This window comes from Lolium perenne, chromosome 7, assembly GCF_019359855.2.
Source record: "Lolium perenne isolate Kyuss_39 chromosome 7, Kyuss_2.0, whole genome shotgun sequence".
In the NCBI taxonomy this organism is placed as follows: Eukaryota; Viridiplantae; Streptophyta; class Magnoliopsida; order Poales; family Poaceae; genus Lolium; species Lolium perenne.
Window position 1 is genome coordinate 251,092,216 of NC_067250.2, and position 25,410 is coordinate 251,117,625.

At 45.7% G+C, this 25,410-nt stretch overlaps 1 protein-coding gene across 1 annotated transcript; it reads right to left on the reverse strand.

The window, feature by feature from the left end:
• Positions 1-2,978: 2,978 nt before the first annotated feature.
• On the reverse strand, positions 2,979-4,201 carry LOC127313298 (uncharacterized). Its single transcript, XM_051343837.2, has 5 exons — positions 3,997-4,201; positions 3,679-3,890; positions 3,480-3,572; positions 3,289-3,390; positions 2,979-3,200 (listed from the first exon to the last, which is right to left on the reverse strand). Exons 2-5 carry the CDS (start codon positions 3,877-3,879, stop codon positions 2,979-2,981), a joined length of 618 nt encoding a protein of 205 aa, XP_051199797.1. The 5' UTR covers positions 3,880-3,890; positions 3,997-4,201.
• Between the last annotated feature and the right edge of the window lie 21,209 nt (positions 4,202-25,410).

The window sequence follows — 25,410 nt, forward strand, 5'->3', positions numbered from 1 at the left end:
AAGTATTCAGGGGGTTTTGATATAGCAGATGAATAAAGTACGAGTAAGTAAAATGCGAGAGGAATAATTGCAGCGAGTGGCCCAATCCTTTTTAGCACAAAGGACAAGCCGGTTTGTTTACCTATAATGACCAAACGTTCTTGAGGACACACGGGTATTTAGTCTAGTGCTTTCGCTTCATATAATTGATTAATCTTCATTGTTTTGATAAGTGTTGTGTGTGTGAACATATGCTAATGCACCGCCCTTCCTAGGACTAATACATACTTGTGATTATACCCCTTGCAAGCATCCGCAACTACAAGAATGTAATTAAGATAAATCTAACCACAGCCTTAAACTATGAGATCCTGCTATCCCTCCTGCATCGATATACCAACGGGGGCTTAGGTTTCTGTCACTCCGGCAACCCCGCAATTGGCAAACGAATACAAGATGTATTCCCCTAGGCCCATAAAGGTGAAGTATCATGTAGTCGACGTTCACATGACACCACTAGAAGAATAACACCACAAATTAAATATCAAACCATTGAATATTACCCAACATAATTCACTACTAACATTTAGACTTCACCCATGTCCTCAAGAACTAAACGAACTACTCACGAGACATCATATGGAACATGATCAGAGGTGATATGATGATGAATAACAATCTGAACATAAACCTTGGTTCAACGGTTTCACTCAATAGCATCAATAACAAGTAGAAATCAATACCGGGAGAGTTTCCCCTATCAAACAATCAAGGTCCAACCCTAATTGTTACAGCGGTGACGAGGTGCAGCGGTGGAGATGGCGGTGATGATGATGGAGATGATGGTGATGATGATGGAGATGATGTCCAGCTCGATGACGATGACGATGGCGTCGATTTCCCCCTCTGGGAGGGAATTTTCCTGGTAGATTTCAGCCTGCCGGAGAGCTCTTTTCTCTCTGGTGTTTTCCGCCCCGCAGAGGCGGCTGTGACTCTTCGCGACTATCCTCCGGAGTATAGGTTGTCGAGACGAAGAAGTACGCGAAGGAGAGGAGGCCAGAGGGGGTTGTGGGCCCCCTCCCCACATGGCGGCGTGGCTAGGCCTGGGCCCGCGCCGGCCTATGGGGGGGCTCCATGGAGGCCCTCCTCGGCTCCTCCTTTTGGCTATCTTCGTCTTCTGGAAAAATAGGATTTTTGATATAATTTCCATCAATTGTTGATCTTCCGAAATATTGCATTCTGACGGTGCTTTTTCCAGCAGAATCCTGACTCCGGTGCGCGATTCTCCAATAATCATGAAACATGCAAAATAGATGAAATAACATAAGTATCATCTCCAAATATTAAATATATCAATGAATAACAGCAAATTATGATATAAAATAGTGATGCAAAATGGACGTATCAACTCCCCCCAAGCGAAACTGAACTCGGTAAAAAGGACCACGTGTTTATGGAGTGAAGAGTCGATAAACCAAATACGGACAAGAAGCATCATATTAATTCACACAAGACATTCCGGTGAACAACTTCCTCATATAATTCAACTTGAAACAAGTAGAAGGTAATCACAAATAAGGTGCATAAGAAATCACACTACAAGAAATCTGCCATAAGTTGACAAAAAAAAGGTGTCACTGAAACGTCACTGATGGTTACTTGTGACGTTACAGTGACGCTTTTCAAAACGTCGAAAGCTGGGAGTCAGCAGTGACTGCTTGCGACGTTCCACTTGAAAACGTCGTAGATCTTTGTGACGTTTGCAAACGTCACTGACGGCATGACATTCCCAAAACGTCATGGGCACCTGCCCCCGAGTCCAGCGTGGCAATCCGATGTGCCAAAATTGTTACAAATTAGAAACATCATTATCTGAATTCAGCCCGGTCCATTCATCTCCTTATGTGGGCTCAGCCCATTAGTACCGATTATTTTTTTCGGCTTTGTTGGGCCTTGGCCTTTTTAGTTTTTTTTAGCTTATTACCTCAGCCTTTTTAGCTTTTTTTTCAACGGCCTTTTTAGCTGATGTACTTACTGGGCCTGGGCCAATTTTCATTGGGCCTGGCCTGTTTAAAGTCTTGGGCCGTGGCCTTTTTAGTACCCATTACAGTTTTGGGCCGTGGCCTTTTTAGGACCCATTACAGTTTTGGGTCGTGGCCTTTTTAGGACCCATTACAGTTTTGGGCCGTGGCCTTTTTAGGACCCATTACAGTTTTGGGCCGTGGCCTTTTTAGGACCCATTACAGTTTTGTGCCGTGGCCGTTTTAGGACCCATTACAGTTTTGGGTTTTGGCCTTTTTAGTGTCCGTTACACTTTTGGGTCTTGGCCTTTTTAGGGTCCATTATGGTTTTGGGCCTTGGCCTTTTAGAGTCCATGAAGATTTTGGGCCTAGGCCTTTTTAGGGTCCACAAAGGTTTTGGGCCTCAGCCTTTTTAGGGTCAATTATTTGTTGGCCTGTAGCCTTTCAAGAGCCCATATATTTCTAGGCTACTTTGGGCCTTGGCCTTTTAAGAGCCCACAATAGCCCAACAGTGCATAAATTAAATTAGGAAATTCAACAGCAAAATATAAAAGACAACATTTCAAATCTGCAAATTTCATAGCTGAGTCACAGCAGCAAAATGACCAGGTTTACAGATTCACCAACATGTCAAGAAAGTTCACAGATTCACCAACATGTCAAGAAACTTCACAGATTCACCAATAAGAAGTTCACAGATATGACCAAGTTATTGTCACGCTGCCAGGATGTGACCAAGTTCCATGGCGGGACACAAAAAAGGGATAGGACCAGCAGCGGGAGCTAATTCGCAGAAGCTCCGAAGATGGACATCATGTGAGCAAGCCTCCTATCACTTTCCTCAGTCCGCTTGAGGAGCTCCATGTAGTCCTTGTCACGCTGAGCTTGTGCCGCTTCATTTGCCGCTTGCTTCTCCTTCTGGGCAGCTGCTTCTTCCATGATGGCAGCAAACTGCTGCTTCATCTGTTCAGCTTCCTCCTAGGACCTCTTCAGCTGTGCTTCCAGGTCATGAACATGTGCTGATACAGCAGCTGCGGTGGGCTTGTTGAGCTTGATAGTGGAACTGGGCTGAAGTCCAGCATTCTTCAGGAAAGTGATGTGCTTGGCTTCCTTGCTAAGAACCTTTGCAACAACAGCGACTGCAGACCTTGGCGGTGCACCTTCTGGCACAGGAGTAGCCATCTCAGCTTCCATATCAGCCTGGAGATCCGTTTCCAAAAGATTCATCAATTCAGGAAAAGCACAGGTCCAAGAATGGTTCACAAAAGTGAAATGAACAAGCACTTACTATTGTAGCTAGAGCTTCCTCTGAGAAACCATCCTTCTTGCTGTGATGGGTCGCCTTAAAGATGTCAACTACATCTAGCTCTTCACCTCTGCGCTCCTCCCTCTGGAAATGATGTTCACCAAGAATCAGAACATAAAGCTTGTGGAGACAAGAGTAAGATGCAAAAGGAAATTCTGTAAGAGTGTTCTTACAGTTGCATACAGATGAGCAGCATAGCTACGAGAGCCAGTCTTTTGGCCAAATTTGACCGCAGGACGACTGTCCTTGTTCTTGGTACATGTGTTCTGCAGAAGGGCACAATCATGATATTCAGCAATGTGCACACTATAACGATGAGCATCATGTCTACCATGCAAGCACTAATGACTGCAACTGAAGCAAAAAACATACCCTGTGTCTTGGGGTTACCCACAGAGCAGTTAGAGCTTCCCATTCTTCATCTGAGACATCCTTAACAGGGGACTTGATGCTGACTTCATTTGCTGGTACTTTGTCGAAGTAGTCCCTTTTCAGGATGTAGCGCCTGTTCTTCGACACTTTCCGCAGTACGTCATAGCAAGCCTTCTGGATGTCTTCCGACTCTGTGTCCATGTTGAATTTGCCTACAAAGCAAACAAGGGCAAGGACGAGGTTAGTTATCATGAACTATGAACAATCAAGCAAGCACTCCTATCATCTAACTAATGAACTGGTGATGAAGATGATTACCCCCATCTTTCCAACGAAGTCGGCCAACAAATTCTCATCCCTCTTGTACAACTTGAAATGCGGAAGGAGTGGCATCTGGCCTCTTGCAAGCATTCCACCCTCCGATGCAAACTTGGCAGCAGGCAAAGGCTTCTCAGGACGTTTCAGCCCTGGAGGAATCTCAATGGTAAGCTTGACTCCCATCCCCTTGCAAATCTGCTCCAGCCCGGTGCCCTTCCTTTTACGGCCACCTGCAGCAGTGGTACCACCTGAATAGCATACATACAAAGATCGTGTCAGAAAGCAGCACCCACATCCAAAAGAGTTTATAAAGATAAACAAAAAAGGCAGTAGATAGTGAGGACAGCTGTCCAACAAAAACTTTCCTTCATCATCCTCAGGATCAAGAAACCCATCAGAATCAAAGTGCTGATGGTCCATGACATCAGATGCAGTAGGACATGTGTCCCTGCGAACAGTGCTTCCTTCATTGATCGTTTCATCAATCTGCGGTGAGCTACTGCGATTGTTGCGGGGCGGAGTATCTTCATTGTTGGTTGCAGACGCTTCACTTGATGTCCTCCTGGTGACTCTTTTGGAAGGAGCCTCAGCAACAGGTTCCAGATGCCTCTTTCTCCCTCCTGGAGCATCAGCAAACACTCTACCAGGAGGCATTGAACTTTGTTCCTTCTGCAACCTCTTACTCCTCCTCCTTGGGCTTCTCTTTCCAACAGATGCCTTTTTCTTTCTACTCTTGGGATCCTTCAATGCCTCGCAAAAATAGCAAAACAAAAATGGCATTACATCACAGGTTATAGCAAGACAGAAATAAGAAAACAGATACAAGTAATGCCAGCCCTCAAAAGATGATAAGAAGAATGCACCTTCTCAATGTGTTCCCCTATACTCCAATCAACCTCCCCATCCTCCTGGTCAACCAATTCGTCATCGCTCGGATGATAATCTGAGCTCTCGCCTTGTGTTACTGCAGATGACTCATCATTTGAAAGTGTGGAACCACCTCCACCTCGACCACCACTTGACTTCCTAAATATTGACACTACGGCGGGAATACCCAGGGACTGCAAGACACGGTTGTTCCGCATCATTGTCCTAGCCCTCTCCGTCTCTAACTCGGTGAGGGGCGCTTCTTTACATGTATGGGAGAAATATGTAACCATTAGATTGATGGTTGAAATGCATAGAAGCAAGCCAACTCGAACAACTAAGGTAAATTGTTTAATCATAGCAATTTTCAGCTTTTAGTTTCATTTAATCCTAGGGTACAGAAATATTCAGATAGAACCAAAAATCCCAGCACCCGATTAAAAGCATCAATTAGACACGATGATGTTAGGATGAAGCCGCATACCAGCCAGCTGCTTCTTCCCAGTCTTTGCCATGCCTGATGTTGATGGGTTGGATATGTGCTGGCACGAAAAGAATAACAATTAGTGACAACAGATACAACATATGGATGCAATTAAAGAACCAAGGAACATAGGTTCATGTTGATCAACAATCACCTGGTTCACCTTGCTCCTTGAAGTAGGTCAGACCTTGATAGTATTACCTAAGAAGATAACAGGTTATAATCATTAGACATATCCCTTCATACAACAATAGACATGTACACAGATAAAGCTGTAGGCATGTACAGATAAACAGGGAAACCAAACTTTGTTTGGGAGAAGTTTCATCAACACAGGATAAAAGGGCAATATAAATGTTCATCGACGAAATATAAAAGGGCATGCCTTGGTAAAGATCTGTACCAAGCAAGATCCGCAGCAGGTAATCATATTATGTACTAGTTGCAGCAAGAAAGATCTGTAGCAGCAAATCATATATGGACTGCAGTAAACTAGATGTACAATCTACAGAGCCCAAGCCAAGTAAAATCCCCCAACAATCACGGACTGGTTGCAGCGAGACCCACGCCAGGCAAGATCCGCATCACTAATTAACTGGTTGCGTACAACAAGCAAGATCGGCAGCAGGTAATCATATAGGGACAGCAGTAAACCAGATCTAAATTCTACAGAGCCTGAGCCAAGCAAGATCCGCAGCAATCATCGACTAGTTGCAGCAAGACACATGCCAATCAAAATCTGAAGCAACCATGGGATGGTTGCATATAGCAAGCAAGATCGGCAGCAGGTAATCATATAGGGACTGTAGAAAACCAAATCTAAAATCCACAGAGCCTGAGCCAGGCAAGATCCGCAGCAATCATCGACTGGTTGCAGCAAGAACATGCCAAGCAAGATCCGAAGCAGCCATGGACTGGTTGCAGCAAGAACCATGACAGGCCGAGCAACCCTGACCCTGGACAAGCCAAGAAAACAAGCCATGCCACGAAATCCCTAACCCTAACCATGCCATGCCAAGCAAACTGTAACCCTAGCCATGGCCGACGAAACCCTAAGCAGGCCAAGAAAAGGCCATAGAAGAGGGGGGGAGTGTTCGGGTTGAGGAGGGAACTCGCCTGTAGATCTTGTGGAGAGCGTCTACGCATGCGCGGCCGTCGTCGGCGGGTAGATCTCCGCTCGTCCGCTCGTTGGAGCGCCGCTCGTCGGTGGCCGTCGGTGGGTGGGGACGAGCGGAGTGGGAGGGGAATTGGGGTTCGTATCGCACCGGAGTGGGAGGGGAATTGGGAATTGAGGGAGCTCGTACGGGATTTGACTGAAATGTCCCTCCTTTCCAGCTTAGGTTAGCGGCGTTTCGGACATTTGCCCTCCTTTCCAGCTTAGGTTAGTGGCGTGGCGGGTGGATTCAAAACATTTCGCTGGAGCTGGCGGGAGAAGCAGCTGGGTGGGAGAGTTTTGGGGTTTGGGAGGGTTTTGGCTCTATCAATTTATTTAAGTGCGAGGGAATTTTTGCGGCTTTGGTGTAGGTTAAAATATTTTTAAAAACAGAATATCATGTAATTAAACGTGTGTCACCTTCATTCCTTTAATGATAATAATATAGGGATATATGAAACTTCTAGAATCCTTAATAAATTATATATAAAAAATCAGAAAATGTTTGGTTAATTAGGTCAAATTATATATGTCTCTTGCACACACTAATTATATGCTTATCATAATTAATATGCAAGCTTTATCCCATTCTATATACATCAAGATTCCGAACATGGTAGTTCGATCGTGAAGGATTCTCCTAGAATATAATGTCGTCTCCGCGCTCGACTTTTTGGCTCCATTTACTTTTGCACAATTACACCTTGCATCACACTTTGACACATAGCATAGGCCCACATGCAAGATTTGGTGGGGTTCCGGTGTTCCGGCGGTCGTTCTCCCCCTCCTCCCCCCAAAACAGCGGAACGTGTGCCCCGGCGGGTCTACCCCCCTAGATTTCTCCGCGCGAGGGTGCACCAATGTACCTTTTCATTCTTTTAGGTTTGTTTAGGACATATACACATGGAGAACCAAGATTGGGACCCTTTGGCACATACACCCGCAGCTCGAGCCACCCACACGATCGAGGGTGTGCCTGATCTACTGGTTAGGGTTCGGCCTAGGGTTAGGGCTAGGGTCTAGGGTTTAGGGGAGCCACTTTTGCAAAATTACACCTTGCACCACACTTTGACACATAGCATAGGCCCACATGCAAGATTTGGTGGGGTTCCGATGTTCCGGCGGTCGTTCTCCCCTCCTCCCCCCCAAAACAGCGGAACGTGTGCCCTGGTGGGTCTACCCCCCTAGATTTCTCCGCGCGAGGGTGCACCAATGTACATTTTCATTCTTTTAGATTTGTTTAGGACATATACACATGGAGAACCAAGATTGGGACCCTTAGGCACATACACCTGCAGCTCGAGCCATTATCACACGATCGAGGGTGTGCCAGATCTACTGGTTAGGGTTCGGCGTAGGGTTAGGGCTAGGGGCTAGGGTTTAGGGGAGCTACTTTTGCACAATTACACCTTGCATCACACTTTGACACATATCATAGGCCCACATGCAAGATTTGGTGGGGTTCCGGTGTTCCGGCGGTCGTTCTCCCCCTCCTCCCCCCAAAACAGCGGAACGTGTGCCCCGGCAGGTCTACCCCCCTAGATTTCTCCGCGCGAGGGTGCACCAATGTACATTTTCATTCTTTTAGGTTTGTTTAGGACATATACACATGTAGAACCAAGATTGGGACCCTTTGGCACATACACCCGCAGCTCGAGCCATTATCACACGATCGAGGGTGTGCCTGATCTACTGGTTAGGGTTCGGCGTAGGGTTAGGGCTAGGGTCTAGGGTTTAGGGGAGCTACTTTTGCACAATTACACCTTGCATAACACTTTGACACATAGCATAGGCCCACATGCAATATTTGGTGGGGTTCCGGTGTTCCGGTGGTCGTTCTCCCCCCCCCAAAACAGCGGAACGTGTGCCCCGGCGGGTCTACCCCCCTCGATTTCTCCGCGCGAGGGTGCACCAATGTACCTTTTCATTCTTTTAGGTTTTTTAGGACATATACACATGGAGAACCAAGATTGGGACCCTTTGGCACATACACCCGCAACTCGAGCCATTATCACACGATCGAGGGTGTGCCCGAGATCTACTGGTTAGGGTTCGGCGTAGGGTCTAGGGTTTAGGGGAGCTACTTTTGCACAATTACACCTTGCATCACACTTTGACACATATCATAGGCCCACATGCAAGATTTGGTGGGTTTGCGGTGTTCCGGTGGTTGTTCTCCCCCTCCTCCCCCCAAAACAGCGAACGTGTGCCCCGGCAGGTCTACCCCCCTAGATTTCTCCGCGCGAGGGTGCACCAATGTACCTTTTAATTCTTTTAGGTTTGTTTAGGACATATACACATGGAGAACCAAGATTGGGACCCTTTGGCACATACACCCGCAGCTCGAGCCATTATCACACGATCGAGGGTGTGCCTGATCTACTGGTTAGGGTTCGGCGTAGGGTTATGGCTAGGGTCTAGTGTTTAGGGGAGCTACTTTTGCACAATTACACCTTGCATCGCACTTCAACACATAGCATAGGCCCACATGCAAGATTTGGTGGGGTTCCGGTGTTCCGGCGGTCGTTCTCCCCTCCTCCCCCCAAAACAGCAGAACATGTGCCCCGGCGGGGTCTACCCCCCTAGATTTCTCCGGGCGAGGGTGCACCAATGTACATTTTCATTCTTTTAGGTTTGTTTAGGACATATACACATGGAGAACCAAGATTGGGACCCTTTGGCACATACACCCGCAGCTCGAGCCATTATCACACGATCGACGGTGTGCCTGATCTACTAGTTAGGGTTCGGCGTAGGGTTAGGGGTAGGGTCTAGGGTTTAGGGGAGCTAATTTTTCACAATTACACCTTGCATCATACTTTGACACATATCATAGGCCCACATGCACGATTTTGTGGGGTTCCGGTGTTCCGGCGGTCGTTCTCCCACTCCTCCCCCCAAAACAGCGGAACGTGTGCCCCGGCGGGTCTACCCCCTAGATTTCTCCGCACGAGGGTGCACCAATGTACCTTTTCATTCTTTTAGGTTTTTTTAGGACATATACACATGGAGAACCAAGATTGGGACCCTTTGGCACATACACCCGCAGCTCGAGCCATTATCACACGATCGAGGGTGTGCCTGATCTACTGGTTAGGGTTCGGCGTAGGGTTAGGGCTAGGGTCTAGGATTTAGGGGAGCTACTTTTGCACAATTACACCTTGCATCACACTTTGACACATAGCATAGGCCCACATGCAAGATTTGGTGGTGTTCCGGTGTTCCGGCGGTCGTTCTCCCCCTCCCCCCCAAAACAGCGGAACGTGTGCCCCGGCGGGGTCTACCCCCCTAGATTTCTCCGCGCGAGGGTGCACCAATGTACATTTTCATTCTTTTAGGTTTTTTTAGGACATATACACATGGAGAACCAAGATTGGGACCCTTTGGCACATACACCCGCAGCTCGAGCCATTATCACACGATCGACGGTGTGCCTGATCTACTAGTTAGGGTTCGGCGTAGGGTTAGGGGCAGGGTCTAGGGTTTAGGGGAGCTACTTTTGAACCATTACACCTTGCACCACACTTTGACACATAGAATAGGCCCACATGCAAGATTTGGTGGGGTTCCGGTGTTCCAGCGGTCGTTCTCCCCCTCCTCCCCCCAAAACAGTGGAACGTGTGCCCCGGCGGGTCTACCCCCCTAGATTTCTCCGCGCGAGGGTGAACCAATGTACCTTTTCATTATTTTAGGTTTGTTTAGGACATATACACATAGAGAACCAAGATTGGGACCCTTTGGCACATACACCCGCAGCACGAGCCATTATCACACGATCGAGGGTGTGCTGCCTGATCTACTGGTTAGGGTTCAGCGTAGGGTTAGGGCTAGGGTCTAGGGTTTAGGGGAGCTACTTTTGCACAATTACACCTTGCATCACACTTTGACACATATCATAGGCCCACATGCAAGATTTTGTGGGGTTCCGTTGTTTCGATGGTCGTTCTCCCCCTCCCCCCCAAAACAGCGGAACGTGTGACCCGGCGGGTCTACCCCCCTAGATTTCTCCGCGCGAGGGTGCACCAATGTACCTTTTCATTCTTTTAGATTTTGTTAGTACATATACACATGGAGAACCAAGATTGGGACCCTTTGGCACATACACCCGCAGCTCGAGCCATTATCACACGATCGAGGGTGTGCCTGGGATCTACTGGTTAGGGTTCGGCGTAGGGTTAGGGCTAGGGTCTAGGGTTTAGGGGAGATACTTTTGCACAATTACACCTTGCATCACACTTTGACACATATCATAGGCCCACATGCAAGATTTGGTGGGTTTCCGGTGTTCTGGTGGTTGTTCTCCCCCTCCCCCCAAAACAGCGAACGTGTGCCCCGGCGGGTCTACCCCCTAGATTTCTCCGCGCGAGGGTGCACCAATGTACCTTTTAATTATTTTAGGTTTGTTTAGGACATATACACATGGAGAACCAAGATTGGGACCCTTTGGCACATACACCCGTAGCTCAAGCCATTATCACACGATCGAGGGTGTGCCTGATCTACTGGTTAGGGTTCGGCGTAGGGTTAGGGCTAGCGTCTAGGGTTTAGGGTAGCTACTTTTGCACAATTACACCTTGCATCACACTTTAACACATAGCATAGGCCCACATGCAAGATTTGGTCGGGTTCCGGTGTTCCGACGGTCGTTCTCCCCTCCTCCCCCCCAAAACAGCGGAACATGTGCCCCGGCGGGGTCTACCCCCCTAGATTTCTCCGAGCGAGGATGCACCAATGTACATTTTCATTATTTTAGGTTTGTTTAGGACATATACACATGGAGAACCAAGATTGGGACCCTTTGGCACATACACCCGCAGCTCGAGCCATTATCACACGATCGACGGTGTGCCTGATCTACTAGTTAGGGTTCGGCGTAGGGTTAGGGTAGGGTCTAGGGTTTAGGGGAGCTAATTTTGCACAATTACACCTTGCATCACACTTTGACACATATCATAGGCCCACATGCACGATTTTGTGGGGTTCCGGTGTTCCGGCGGTCGTTCTCCCACTCCTCCCCCCAAAACAGCGGAACGTGTGCCCCGGCGGGTCTACCCCCCTAGATTTCTCCGCACGAGGGTGCACCAATGTATCTTTTCATTCTTTTAGGTTTTTTAGGACATATACACATGGAGAACCAAGATTGGGACCCCTTGGCACATACACCCGCAGCTCGAGCCATTATCACACGATCGAGGGTGTGCCTGATCTACTGGTTAGGGTTCGGCGTAGGGTTAGGGCTAGGGTCTAGGATTTAGGGGAGCTACTTTTGCACAATTACACCTTTCATCACACTTTTACACATAGCATAGGCCCACATGCAAGATTTGGTGGGGTTCCGGTGTTCCGGTGGTCGTTCTCCCCCTCCTCCCCCCAAAACAGCGGAACGTGTGCCCCGGCGGGGTCTACCCCCATAGATTTCTCCGCGCGAGGGTGCACCAATGGACATTTTCATTCTTTTAGGTTTTTTTAGGACATATACACATGGAGAACCAAGATTGGGACCCTTTGGCACATACACCCGCAGCTCGAGCCACTATCACACGATCGAGGGTGTGCCTGGGATCTACTGGTTAGGGTTCGACGTAGGGTTAGGGCTAGGGTCTAGGGTTTAGGGGAGATACTTTTGCACAATTAAACCTTGCATCACACTTTGACACATAGCATAGGCCCACATGCAAGATTTGGTGGGGTTCCGGTGTTCCGGTGGTCGTTCTCCCCCTCCTCCCCCCAAAACAGCGGAACGTGTGCCCCTGCGGGGTCTACCCCCATAGATTTCTCCGCGCGAGGGTGCACCAATGTACATTTTCATTCTTTTAGGTTTGTTTAGGACATATACACATGGAGAACCAAGATTGGGACCCTTTGGCACATACACCCGCAGCTCGAGCCATTATCACACGATCGTCGGTGTGCCTGATCTACTAGTTAGGGTTCGGCGTAGGGTTAGGGCTAGGGTATAGGGTTTAGGGGTGCTACTTTTGAACCATTACACCTTGCACCACACTTTGACACATAGAATAGGCCCACATGCAAAATTTTGTGGGGTTCCGGTGTTCCGGCGGTCGTTCTCCCCCTCCTCCCCCCAAAACAGCGGAACGTGTGCCCCGGCGGGTCTACCCCCCTAGATTTTTCCGCGCGAGGGTGCACCAATGTACCTTTTCATTCATTTAGATTTTTTTAGGACATATACACATGGAGAACCAAGATTGGGACCCTTTGGCACATACACCCGCAGCTCGAGCCATTATCACACGATCGAGGGTGTGCCTGAGATCTACTGGTTAGGGTTCGGCGTAGGGTTAGGGCTAGGGTCTAGGGTTTAGGGGAGATACTTTTGCACAATTACACCTTGCATCACACTTTGACACATATCATAGGCCCACATGCAAGATTTGGTGGGTTTCCGGTGTTCCGGCGGTCATTCTCCCCCTCCTCCCCCCAAAACAGCGGAACGTGTGCCCCGGCGGGTCTACCCCCCTAGATTTCTCCGCGCGAGGGTGCACCAATGTACATTTTCATTCTTTTAGGTTTGTTTAGGACATATACACATGGAGAACCAAGATTGGGACCCTTTGGCACATACACCCGCAGCTCGAGCCATTATCACACGATCGACGGTGTGCCTCACTAGTAGGAAAACCCTTATAGGCGGAGCTTAGTTCTGTTGCGCACCCCGAAACATGCGCCACAGAAATTTGTTTTGTGGCGCACCAGGCAAGGTGTGCCACAAAAATAGCTTAATTTTGTGGCGCACCAGCGAACCATGCGCCACAAAAAGTTGGTGGGCCCCACAAGCTGTTGATACGTCTCCGACGTATCGATAATTTCTTATGTTCCATGCCACATTATTGATGTTATCTACATGTTTTATGCACACTTTATGTCATATTCGTGCATTTTCTGGAACTAACCTATTAACAAGATGCCGAAGTGCCAGTTGCTGTTTTCTGCTGTTTTTGGTTTCAGAAATCCTAGTAAGGAAATATTCTCGGAATTGGACGAAATCAAAGCCCAGGGGCCTATTTTCTCACGAAGCTTCCAGAAGTCCGAAGGAGAGACGAAGAGGGGCCACGGAGGGGCCACACCATAGGGCGGCGCGGCCCCCCCCTTGGCCGCGCCGGCCTGTAGTGTGGGGCCCCCGTGCCGCCTCTTGACCTGCCCTTCCGCCTATAAAAAGTCTCCGTGACGAAACTGAAGGAGATATGCCCTAGAGGCAATAATAAAGTGGTTATTATTTATATCTTTATGTTTATGATAAATGTTTATATATCATGCTAGAATTGTATTAACCGAAACATTAGTACATGTGTGATATGTAGACAAACAAGAAGTCCCTAGTATGCCTCTTAAACTAGCTTGTTGATTAATAGATGATTAGTTTCATAATCATGAACATTGGATGTTATTAATAACAAGGTTATGTCATTGTGTGAATGATATAATGGACACACCCAATTAAGCGTAGCATAAGATCTCGTCATTAAGTTATTTGCTATAAGCTTTCGATACATAGTTACCTAGTCCTTATGACCATGAGATCATGTAAATCACTTATACCGGAAAGGTACTTTGATTACACCAAACACCACTGCGTAAATGGGTGGCTATAAAGGTGGGATTAAGTATCCGGAAAGTATGAGTTGAGGCATATGGATCAACAGTGGGATTTGTCCATCCCGATGACGGATAGATATACTCTGGGCCCTCTCGGTGGAATGTCGTCTAATGTCTTGCAAGCATATGAATGAGTTCATAAGAGACCACATACCACGGTACGAGTAAAGAGTACTTGTCAGGAGACGAGGTTGAACAAGGTATAGAGTGATACCGAAGATCAAACCTCGGACAAGTAAAATATCGCGAGACAAAGGGAATTGGTAATATATGTGTATGGTTCATTCGATCACTAAAGTCATCGTTGAATATGTGGGAGCCATTATGGATCTCCAGATCCCGCTATTGGTTATTGGTCGGAGTGAGTACTCAACCATGTCCACATAGTTCTCGAACCGTAGGGTGACACACTTAAAGTTGGATGTTGAAATGGTAGTACTTGAATTATGGAATGGAGTTCGAATATTTGTTCGGAGTCCCGGATGAGATCCCGGACATCACGAGGAGTTCCGGAATGGTCCGGAGAATAAGATTCATATATAGGATGTCATTTTATGTGAAATAAAATGTCGCGAAAGGTTCTATGGAAGGTTCTAGAAGGTTCTAGAAAAGTCCGGAAGAAACCACCAAGGAAGGTGGAGTCCACAAGGGACTCCACCTCCATGGCCGGCCAGCCCTAGTGGGGGTGGAGTCCCAAGTGGACTCCACCATAGGGGGCCGGCCACCCCCCACATGGGAGGTGGGAATCCCACCTTTGGGTGGGAGTCCTAGTTGGGCTAGGTTTCCCCCTCCTATGGAAGGTTTTGGTTTCGGGTCTTATTCGAAGACTTGGACACCAACACTTGGGATCCACCTATATAATGAGGGGCCAAGGGAGGGGGCCGGCCACCCCAAGACCATAGCTTGGCCGCCCCCCTTGAGTGGCCGGCCACCCCCTCCCAAACCCTAGCTTTGCTCCTCCACTTCATATTGCCCGCGTAGCTTAGCGAAGCTCCGCCGGACTTCTACACCGCCACCGACACCACGCCGTCGTGCTGTCGGATTCAAGAGGAGCTACTACTTCCGCTGCCCGCTGGAACGGGGAGGTGGACGTCGTCTTCATCAACAACCGAACGTGTGACCGAGTACGGAGGTGCTGCCCGTTCGTGGCGCCGGAACCGATCGTGATCAAGATCTTCTACGCGCTTTTGCAAGCGGCAAGTGATCGTCTACCGCAGCAACAAGAGCCTCCTCTTGTAGGCTTTGGAATCTCTTCAAGGGTGAGACTCGATACCCCCTCGTTGCTACCGTCTTCTAGATTGCATCTTGGCTTGGATTGCGTGTTCGCGGTAGGAAATTTTTTGTTTTCTATGCAACGTTATCCTACAGTGGTATCAGAGCCGTGTCTATGCATAGATGGTTGCACGAGTAGAACACAATGGTTTGTGGGCGTTGATGCTCTTGTTATCTTTAGTTTGAGTACTTTGCATCTTTATGGCATAGTGGGATGAAGCGGCTCGGACTAACTTTACATGACCGCGTTCATGAGACTTGTTCCTCGTTCGACATGCAACTTGTATTGCATAAGAGGCTTTGCGGGTGTCTGTCTCTCCTACTATAGTAAAGATTCAATTTACTCTTCTATTGAAAACATTAGTATCAACGTTGTGGTTCATGTTCGTAGGTAGATTAGATCTCTCGAAAACCCTAAACCACGTAAAATATGCAAACCAAATTAGAGACGTCTAACTTGTTTTTGCAGGGTTTGGTGATGTGATATGGCCATAATGTGATGATGAATATGTATGAGATGATCATTATTGTATTGTGGCAACCGGCAGGAGCCTTATGGTTGTCTTTAAATTTCATGTTGAGTAGTATTTCAAAGTAGTTGTAATAGTTGCTACATGGAGGACAATCATGAAGACGGCGCCATTGACCTTGACGCTACGCCGACGATGATGGAGATCATGCCCGAAGATGATGGAGATCATATCCGTGCTTTGGAGATGAAGATCAAAGGCGCAAGAACAAAAGGGCCATATCATATCACATATGAACTGCATGTGATGTTAATCCTTTTTATGCATCTTATTTTGCTTAGATCGCGACGGTAGCATTATAAGATGATCCCTCACTAAAATCTCAAGATAATAAAGTGTTCATCCTTAGTAGCACCGTTGCCAAGTCTTGTCGTTTCGAAGCACCTCGTGATGATCGGGTGTGATAGATTCAATAAGTACATATGACGGGTGCAAGACAGGTTTGCACATGCGGAGACTAAGGTGGCCTTGACGGGCCTAGCATGTACGTACATGGTCTCGGAACACGTGATACCGAAAGGTAGAGCATGAATCATATGGTTGATATGATGAACACTTTGAGTGTTCGCCATTGAAATCACACCTTTTCTCGTGATGATCGGGTTTAGGTGCGGTGGATTTGGTTCGTGTGATCACTAAGACAATGCGAGGGATATTGTTTTGAGTGGGAGTTCACTTAGGTTTTTAATTATGTTGAATTAAAATTTGAACTCAATTTGTCATAAACTTAGTCTAAACTATTGCAAATATATGTTGTAGAGATGGCGTCCCCAATCAATTTTAATCAGTTCCTAGAGAAAGAGAAACTTAAGAGCAACGGTAGCAACTTCACCGACTGGTTCCGTCATGTGAGGATCTTCCTCTCTGGCGGAAATCTGCAATTTGTGCTTGATGCACCGCTAGGTGACCCTCCCGCAGAAGATGAATCCGATGAAGTAAAAGCTGTTTACGCAACTCGGAAAACTCGGTACTCTCAAGTTCGGTGTGCCATCCTGTGCGATGCTGGAATCCGATCTTCAAAAACGTTTTGAGCACCATGATCCTCATGAGTTGATGAATGAGCTGAAAGCTATATTCGAGACTCATGCGGCCGTGGAATGCTATGAAGCATCGAAACATTTCTTCAGCTGTATGATGGAAGAAGGCAGCTCCGTTAGTGAGCACATGCTCGCCATGACCGGGCATGCGAAGAAACTCAATGACTTGGGAATAGTGATTCCTAACAGACTGGGGATTAATCGTGTCCTTCAATCACTGCCACCAAGTTACAAGAACTTTGTGATGAACTACAATATGCAGAACATGAACAAGGAGTTACCTGAACTTTTTGGCATGCTAAAAGCTGCTGAGATTGAGATCAAGAAAGAGCACCAAGTGTTGATGGTCAACAAGACCACCAGTTTCAAGAAACAGGGCAAGTCTAAGGGAAAATTCAAGAAGGGTGGCAAGAAAGCTGCCACGCCTCCTATGAAACCTAAGAACGGCCCTAACCCTGATGCTGAGTGCTATTACTGCAAGGAGAAGGGACACTGGAAGCGTAATTGCTCCAAGTATCTGGCTGATCTGAAGAGCGGCCTTGTCAAGAAAAAGAAAGAAGGTATATTTGATATACATGTTATAGATGTTCATTTCACTGGTTCTCGTTCTAGTACCTGGGTATTTGATACTCGGTTCGGTTGCTCATATTTGTAACTCGAAACAGGAACTAAAGAATAAACGACAACTGCTGAAAGATGAAGTGACGATGCGCGTTGGAAACGGATCCAAGGTCAATGTGATCGCAATCGGCACACTTCCTCTACATCTACCTTCGGGATTAGTTTTAAGCCTAAATAATTGCTATTATGTACCTGCGTTGAGCATGAACATTATATCTGGATCTTGTTTAATGCAAGACGGTTATTCATTCAAGTCTGAGAATAATGGTTGTTCTATTTTTATGAATAATATCTTTTATGGTCGAGCACCACAAAAGAATGGCTTATTTCTGTTAGATCTCGATAGTAGTGATACGCACATACATAACATTGATGCTAAGCGAATTAAACTTAATGATAATTCTACTTATATGTGGCACTCGCTCGCCTTGGTCATATTGGAGTGAAACGCATGAAGAAACTCCATACCGATGGATTACTTGAATCACTTGACTTTGAGTCACTTGATAGATGCGAAGCATGTTTAATGGGAAAAATGACAAAGACTCCATTTTCTCAGTATGATGGAGCGAGCTACTCGACTTATTGGAAATCATACATACCGATGTATGTGGACCAATGAGCGTAGCATCGCGCGGTGGTTATCGTTATGTTCTAACCTTCACAGATGATCTGAGTAGATATGGGTATATCTATTTCATGAAACATAAATCCGAAACTTTCGAGAAGTTTAAGGAATTTCAAAGTGAAGTAGAAAATCAACGTAACAAGAAGATCAAATTTCTACGATCTGATCGTGGAGGTGAATATCTGAGTTATGAGTTTGGCATGCATTTAAAGAAATGCGGAATACTTTCACAATTGACACCGCCGGGAACACCTCAACGAAACGGTGTGTCCGAACGTCGTAATCGAACTCTCTTAGATATGGTTCGTAGTATGATGTCTCTTACTGATTTGCCGTTATCATTTTGGAGTTATGCATTAGAGACAGCCGCATTCACTTTAAATAGAGCACCATCAAAATCCGTAGAAACGACACCGTATGAATTATGGTTTAATAAGAAACCTAAGCTGTCGTTCCTGAAAGTTTGGGGTTGCGAAGCCTATGTAAAGAAGTTACAACCGGACAAGCTAGAACCCAAAGCGGAGAAATGCGTCTTCATAGGTTACCCTAAGGAAACTATAGGGTACACTTTCTATCACAGATCCGAAGGCAAAATCTTTGTTGCTAAGAACGGAACCTTTCTTGAGAAAGAATTTCTCACTAAAGAAGTGACTGGAAGAAAAGTAGAACTCGATGAGATTGATGAATCTATACTCGTTGATCAGAGTAGCGCAGCATCGGAAGTTGTACCTGTACCGCCTACACCGGCAACAGAGGAAGCTAATGATAATGATCATGAAACTTCGAACGAGGAAACTATTGAACCTCGCAGATCGACAAGGGAACGTGCCACTCCTGATTGGTATGATCCTTGTCTAAATGTCATGATTGTAGATAACAATGATGAGGACCCTGCGACGTATGAAGAAGCGATGATGAGCCCAGATTCCAACAAATGGCAAGAAGCCATGAAATCCGAAATGGGATCCATGTATGATAACAAAGTATGGACTTTGGTAGACTTACCTGATAGCCGAAAGGCTGTCGAGAATAAATGGATCTTCAAGAGAAAAACAGATGCCGATGGTAATATTACTGTCTATAAAGCTCGACTTGTCGCAAAGGGTTTCCGACAAATTCAAGGAGTTGACTACGATGAGACTTTCTCACTGTAGCGAAGCTAAAATCTGTGAGGATTTTGTTAGCAATAGCTGCATTTTTCGATTATGAGATTTGGCGAGATGGATGTCAAAACGGCGTTCCTTAATGGAGACATTGAGGAAGAGTTGTATATGGTACAACCCAAAGGTTTTGTCGATCCTAAAAATGCTGACAAAGTATGCAAACTTCAGCGTTCAATCTATGGACTGAAGCAAGCATCAAGAAGTTGGAACCGACGCTTTGATAAGGTGATCAAAGACTTCGGGTTTATACAAAGGTCATGGAGAGGCCTGTATTTACAAGAAAGTGAGTGGGAGCTCCGTAGCATTCCCGATATTATATGTAGATGACATATTATTGATCGGGAATGATATAGAACTATTAAGCAAGTGTTAATGGATATTTGAATAATAGTTTTTCAATGAAAGACCTTGGTGAAGCATCGTATATATTAGGCATCAAGATTTATAGAGATAGATCAAGACGCCTAATAGGGCTATCACAGAGTACATATCTGGACAAGATTCTAAAGAAGTTTAGAATGGACGAAAGTAAGAAAGGGTTCTTACCTATGTTACCAGGCAAGGTATTGAGTAAAACTCAAGGACCGGCTACGCAGAAGAAAGAGAAAGGATGTGTAACATCCCCTATGCTTCGGCAAAGTAGGCTCTATTATGTATGCCATGCTATGTACAAGACCGGATATAGCACATGCTGTTAGTTTGACTAGCAGATATCAAAGTGATCCAGAATGGAACATCGGACAGCGGTCAAGAATATCCTGAAGTACTTGAAAAGAACTAAGGATATGTTTCTTTGTTATGGAGGTGACCAAGAGCTCGTTGTAACAAGTTACACCGATGCAAGTTGGAACACCGATCCCGATGACTCTAAGTCACAATCTGGGTACGTGTTTATATTGAATGGTGCTGCAAGAAGCTGGGCAAGCTCGAAGCGGTGCACGGTGGCGAAGTCTTCAACGTAATCGAGTACATAGCGGCTTCAGAGGCTTCATCGAAGCGGTATGGATGAAGAGGTTCATTGTAGAGCTCGGTGTGGTTCCTAGTGCATTGGACCCATTAATCATTTATCGTGATAACATGGGTGCCATCGCCAATGCACAAGAGCCAAGGTCACACAAGAGGCTGAAGCATATCAAGCTGCGTTACCACTCGATTCGCGAGTACATCGAAGATGGAGAAGTAAAGATTTGCAAAGTACACACTGATCTGAATGTAGCAGATCCGTTGACTAAAGCTCTCCCTAGGGCAAAGCATGACCAACACCGAGAATGCCATGGGTGTTAGGTATATTACAATGTAATCTAGATTATTGACTCTAGTGCAAGTGGGAGATCAAGGAGATATGCCCTAGAGGCAATAATAAAGTGGTTATTATTTATATCTTTATGTTTATGATAAATGTTTATATATCATGCTAGAATTGTATTAACCGAAACATTAGTACATGTGTGATATGTAGACAAACAAGAAGTCCCTAGTATGCCTCTTAAACTAGCTTGTTGATTAATAGATGATTAGTTTCATAATCATGAACATTGGATGTTATTAATAACAAGGTTATGTCATTGTGTGAATGATATAATGGACACACCCAATTAAGCGTAGCATAAGATCTCGTCATTAAGTTATTTGCTATAAGCTTTCGATACATAGTTACCTAGTCCTTATGACCATGAGATCATGTAAATCACTTATACCGGAAAGGTACTTTGATTACACCAAACACCACCGCGTAAATGGGTGGCTATAAAGGTGGGATTAAGTATCCGGAAAGTATGAGTTGAGGCATATGGATCAACAAAGTGGGATTTGTCCATCCCGATGACGGATAGATATACTCCGGGCCCTCTCGGTGGAATGTCGTCTAATGTCTTGCAAGCATATGAATGAGTTCATAAGAGACCACATACCACGGTATTTAGTAAAGAGTACTTGTCAGAGACGAGGTTGAACAAGGTATAGAGTGATACCGAAGATCAAACCTCGGACAAGTAAAATATCGCGAGACAAAGGGAATTGGTAATATATGTGTATGGTTCATTCGATCACTAAAGTCATCGTTGAATATGTGGGAGCCATTATGGATCTCCGCATCCCGCTATTGGTTATTGGTCGGAGTGAGTACTCAACCATGTCCACATAGTTCTCGAACCGTAGGGTGACACACTTAAAGTTGGATGTTGAAATGGTAGTACTTGAATTATGGAATGGAGTTCGAATATTTGTTCGGAGTCCCGGATGAGATCCCGGACATCACGAGGAGTTCCGGAATGGTCCGGAGAATAAGATTCATATATAGGATGTCATTTTATGTGAAATAAAATGTCGCGGAAGGTTCTATGGAAGGTTCTAGAAGGTTCTAGAAAAGTCCGGAAGAAACCACCAAGGAAGGTGGAGTCCACAAGGGACTCCACCTCCATGGCCGGCCAGCCCTAGTGGGGGTGGAGTCCCAAGTGGACTCCACCATAGGGGGCCGGCCACCCCCCACATGGGAGGTGGGAATCCCACCTTTGGGTGGGAGTCCTAGTTGGGCTAGGTTTCCCCCCTCCTATGGAAGGTTTTGGTTTCGGGTCTTATTCGAAGACTTGGACACCAACACTTGGGATCCACCTATATAATGAGGGGCCAAGGGAGGGGGCCGGCCACCCCAAGACCATAGCTTGGCCGCCCCCCTTGAGTGGCCGGCCACCCCCTCCCAAACCCTAGCTTTGCTCCTCCACTTCATATTGCCCGCGTAGCTTAGCGAAGCTCCGCCGGACTTCTACACCGCCACCGACACCACGCCGTCGTGCTGTCGGATTCAAGAGGAGCTACTACTTCCGCTGCCCGCTGGAACGGGGAGGTGGACGTCGTCTTCATCAACAACCGAACGTGTGACCGAGTACGGAGGTGCTGCCCGTTCGTGGCGCCGGAACCGATCGTGATCAAGATCTTCTACGCGCTTTTGCAAGCGGCAAGTGATCGTCTACCGCAGCAACAAGAGCCTCCTCTTGTAGGCTTTGGAATCTCTTCAAGGGTGAGACTCGATACCCCCTCGTTGCTACCGTCTTCTAGATTGCATCTTGGCTTAGATTGCGTGTTCGCGGTAGGAAAATTTTTGTTTTCTATGCAACGTTATCCTACAGAAACCCCCAGTACCGAGAGCCACGATACGGAAAACCTTCCAGAGACGCCGCCGCCGCCGATCCCATCTCGGGGGATCCAGGAGATCGCCTCCGGCACCCTGCCGGAGAGGGGAATCATCTCCCGGAGGACTCTACGCTGCCATGGTCGCCTCCGGAGTGATGTGTGAGTAGTCTACCCCTGGACTATGGGTCCATAGCAGTAGCTAGATGGTTGTCTTCTCCCCATTGTGCTTCATTGTCGGATCTTGTGAGCTGCCTAACATGATCAAGATCATCTATTTGTAATTCTATATGTTGCGTTTGTTGGGATCCGATGAATAGAGAATACTTGTTATGTTGATTATCAATTCATGTCTATGTGTTGTTTATGATCTTGCATGCTCTCCGTTATTAGTAGATGCTCTGGCCAAGTTGATGCTAGTAACTCCAAGAGGGAGTATTTATGCTCGATAGTGGGTTCATGTCTCCGTGAATCTGGAGGGGTGACAAGAACCTCTAAGGTTATGGATGTGCTGTTGCCACAAGGGATAAAACATTGGTGCTATGTTCAAGGATGTAGTCACTAATTACATTAAGCGCAATACTTAATGCAATTGTCTGTTGTTAGCAACTTAATACTGGAGGGGGTTCGGATGATAACCTGAAGGTGGACTTTTTAGGCATAGATGCAGTTGGATGACGGTCTATGTACTTTGTCGTAATGCCCAATTAGATCTCACTATACTCATCATGATATGTATGTGCATGGTCATGCTCTCTTTATTTGTCAATTGCCCAACTGTAATTTGTTCACCCAACATGCTGTTTATCTTATGGGAGAGACACCTCTAGTGAACTGTGGACCCCGGTCCAATTCTCTTTACTGAAATACAATCTACTGCAATACTTGTTCTACTGTTTTCTGCAAACAATCATCTTCCACACAATACGGTTAACTCTTTGTTACAGCAAGCCGGTGAGATTGACGACCTCACTGTTTCGTTGGGGCAAAGTACTTTGGTTGTGTTGTGCAGGTTCCACGTTGGCGCCGGAATCCCTGGTGTTGCGCCGCACTACATCTCGCCGCCATCAACCTTCAACGTGCTTCTTGGCTCCTCCTGGTTCGATAAACCTTGGTTTCTTTCTGAGGGAAAACTTGCTGCTGTGCGCATCATACCTTCCTCTTGGGGTTGCCCAACGAACGTGTGAAATACACGCCATCAAGCTCTTTTTCTCGCGCTCGTTGGCGGGGAGATCAAGACACGCTGCAAGGGGAGTCTCCACTTCTCAATCTCTTTACTTTGTTTTTGTCTTGCTTAGTTTTATTTACTACTTTGTTTGCTGCACTAAATCAAAATACAAAAAAATTAGTTGCTAGTTTTACTTTATTTGCTATCTTGTTTGCTATATCTAAAACACAAAAAATTAGTTTACTTGCATTTACTTTATCTAGTTTGCTTTATTTACTGTTGCTAAAATGGCCAACGCTGAAAATACTAAGTTGTGTGACTTCACAACCACAAATAATAATGATTTCTTATGCACACCTATTGCTCCACCTGCTACTACAGCAGAATTCTTTGAAATTAAACCTGCTTTACTGAATCTTGTTATGCGAGAGCAATTTTCTGGTGTTAGTTCTGATGATGCTGCTGCCCATCTTAATAATTTTGTTGAATTATGTGAAATGCAAAAATATAAAGATGTAGATGGTGATATTATTAAACTAAAATTGTTCCCTTTCTCATTAAGAGGAAGAGCTAAAGATTGGTTGCTATCTCTGCCTAAGAATAGTATTGATTCATGGACTAAATGCAAGGATGCTTTTATTGGTAGATATTATCCCCCTGCTAAAATTATATCTTTGAGGAGTAGCATAATTAATTTTAAACAATTAGATACTGAACATGTTGCTCAAGCTTGGGAAAGAATGAAATCTCTGGTTAAAAATTGCCCAACCCATGGACTGACTACTTGGATGATTATCCAAACCTTCTATGCAGGACTAAATTTTTCTTCGCGGAATTTATTGGATTCAGCTGCTGGAGGTACCTTTATGTCCATCACTCTTGGTGAAGCAACAAAGCTTCTTGATAATATGATGATCAACTACTCTGAATGGCACACGGAAAGAGCTCCACAAGGTAAGAAGGTAAATTCTGTCGAAGAAACCTCTTCCTTGAGTGATAAGATTGATGCTATTATGTCTATGCTTGTGAATGATAGGACTAATATTGATCCTAATAATGTTCCATTAGCTTCATTGGTTGCACAAGAAGAACATGTTGATGTAAACTTCATTAAAAATAATAATTTCAACAACAATGCTTACCGGAACAATTCTAGTAACAACTATAGGCCATATCCTTATAATAATGGCAACGGCTATGGTAATTCTTATGGGAATTCTTACAACAATAATAGGAGTTCACCCCCTGGACTTGAAGCCATGCTTAAAGAATTTATTAGTACACAAACTGCTTTTAACAAATCTGTTGAAGAAAAGCTTGGGAAAATTGATATACTTGCTTCTAAAGTCGATAGTCTTGCTGCTGATGTTGATCTTTTGAAATCAAAAGTTTTGCCTAATGAGAATCATCATAATAAAATTACTACTACAGCAAATGCCATTCAAGTTAGAGTTAATGAGAATATAAGATTAATGGCTGAACTGCGTGCTAGGTGGGATAGAGAAGAAAATGAAAAACTAGCTAAAGAAAAGAATATAGCTAAAGTTTGGACTATTACCACCACTAGTAATGCTAATGCTACACATGTTGCTGCACCTCCCACTAATACTAATAAAAGAATTGGTGTTAGCAATGTTTCCACTTCTAATGCAAAGCGCGAAAACTGCCTGAAATCGCTAAAACCGCTGAAACCGCCGGTGATAAAGCTGCTGAAATTTTTTCCAACATTGGGGATGATGATCCCATTGCTT

Bases quoted from the DNA above. Each gene is read 5' to 3' on its own strand.
- LOC127313298 (XM_051343837.2), bottom strand. From the start codon at position 3,879: ATGGACACAGAGTCGGAAGACATCCAGAAGGCTTGCTATGACGTACTG. The intron at 3,573-3,678 runs GTATGTTTTTTG...GCCCTTCTGCAG, and splicing joins GGGTAACCCCAAGACACAGG to AACACATGTACCAAGAACAA. The intron at 3,391-3,479 runs GTAAGAACACTC...CATCATTTCCAG, and splicing joins CTGCTCATCTGTATGCAACT to AGGGAGGAGCGCAGAGGTGA.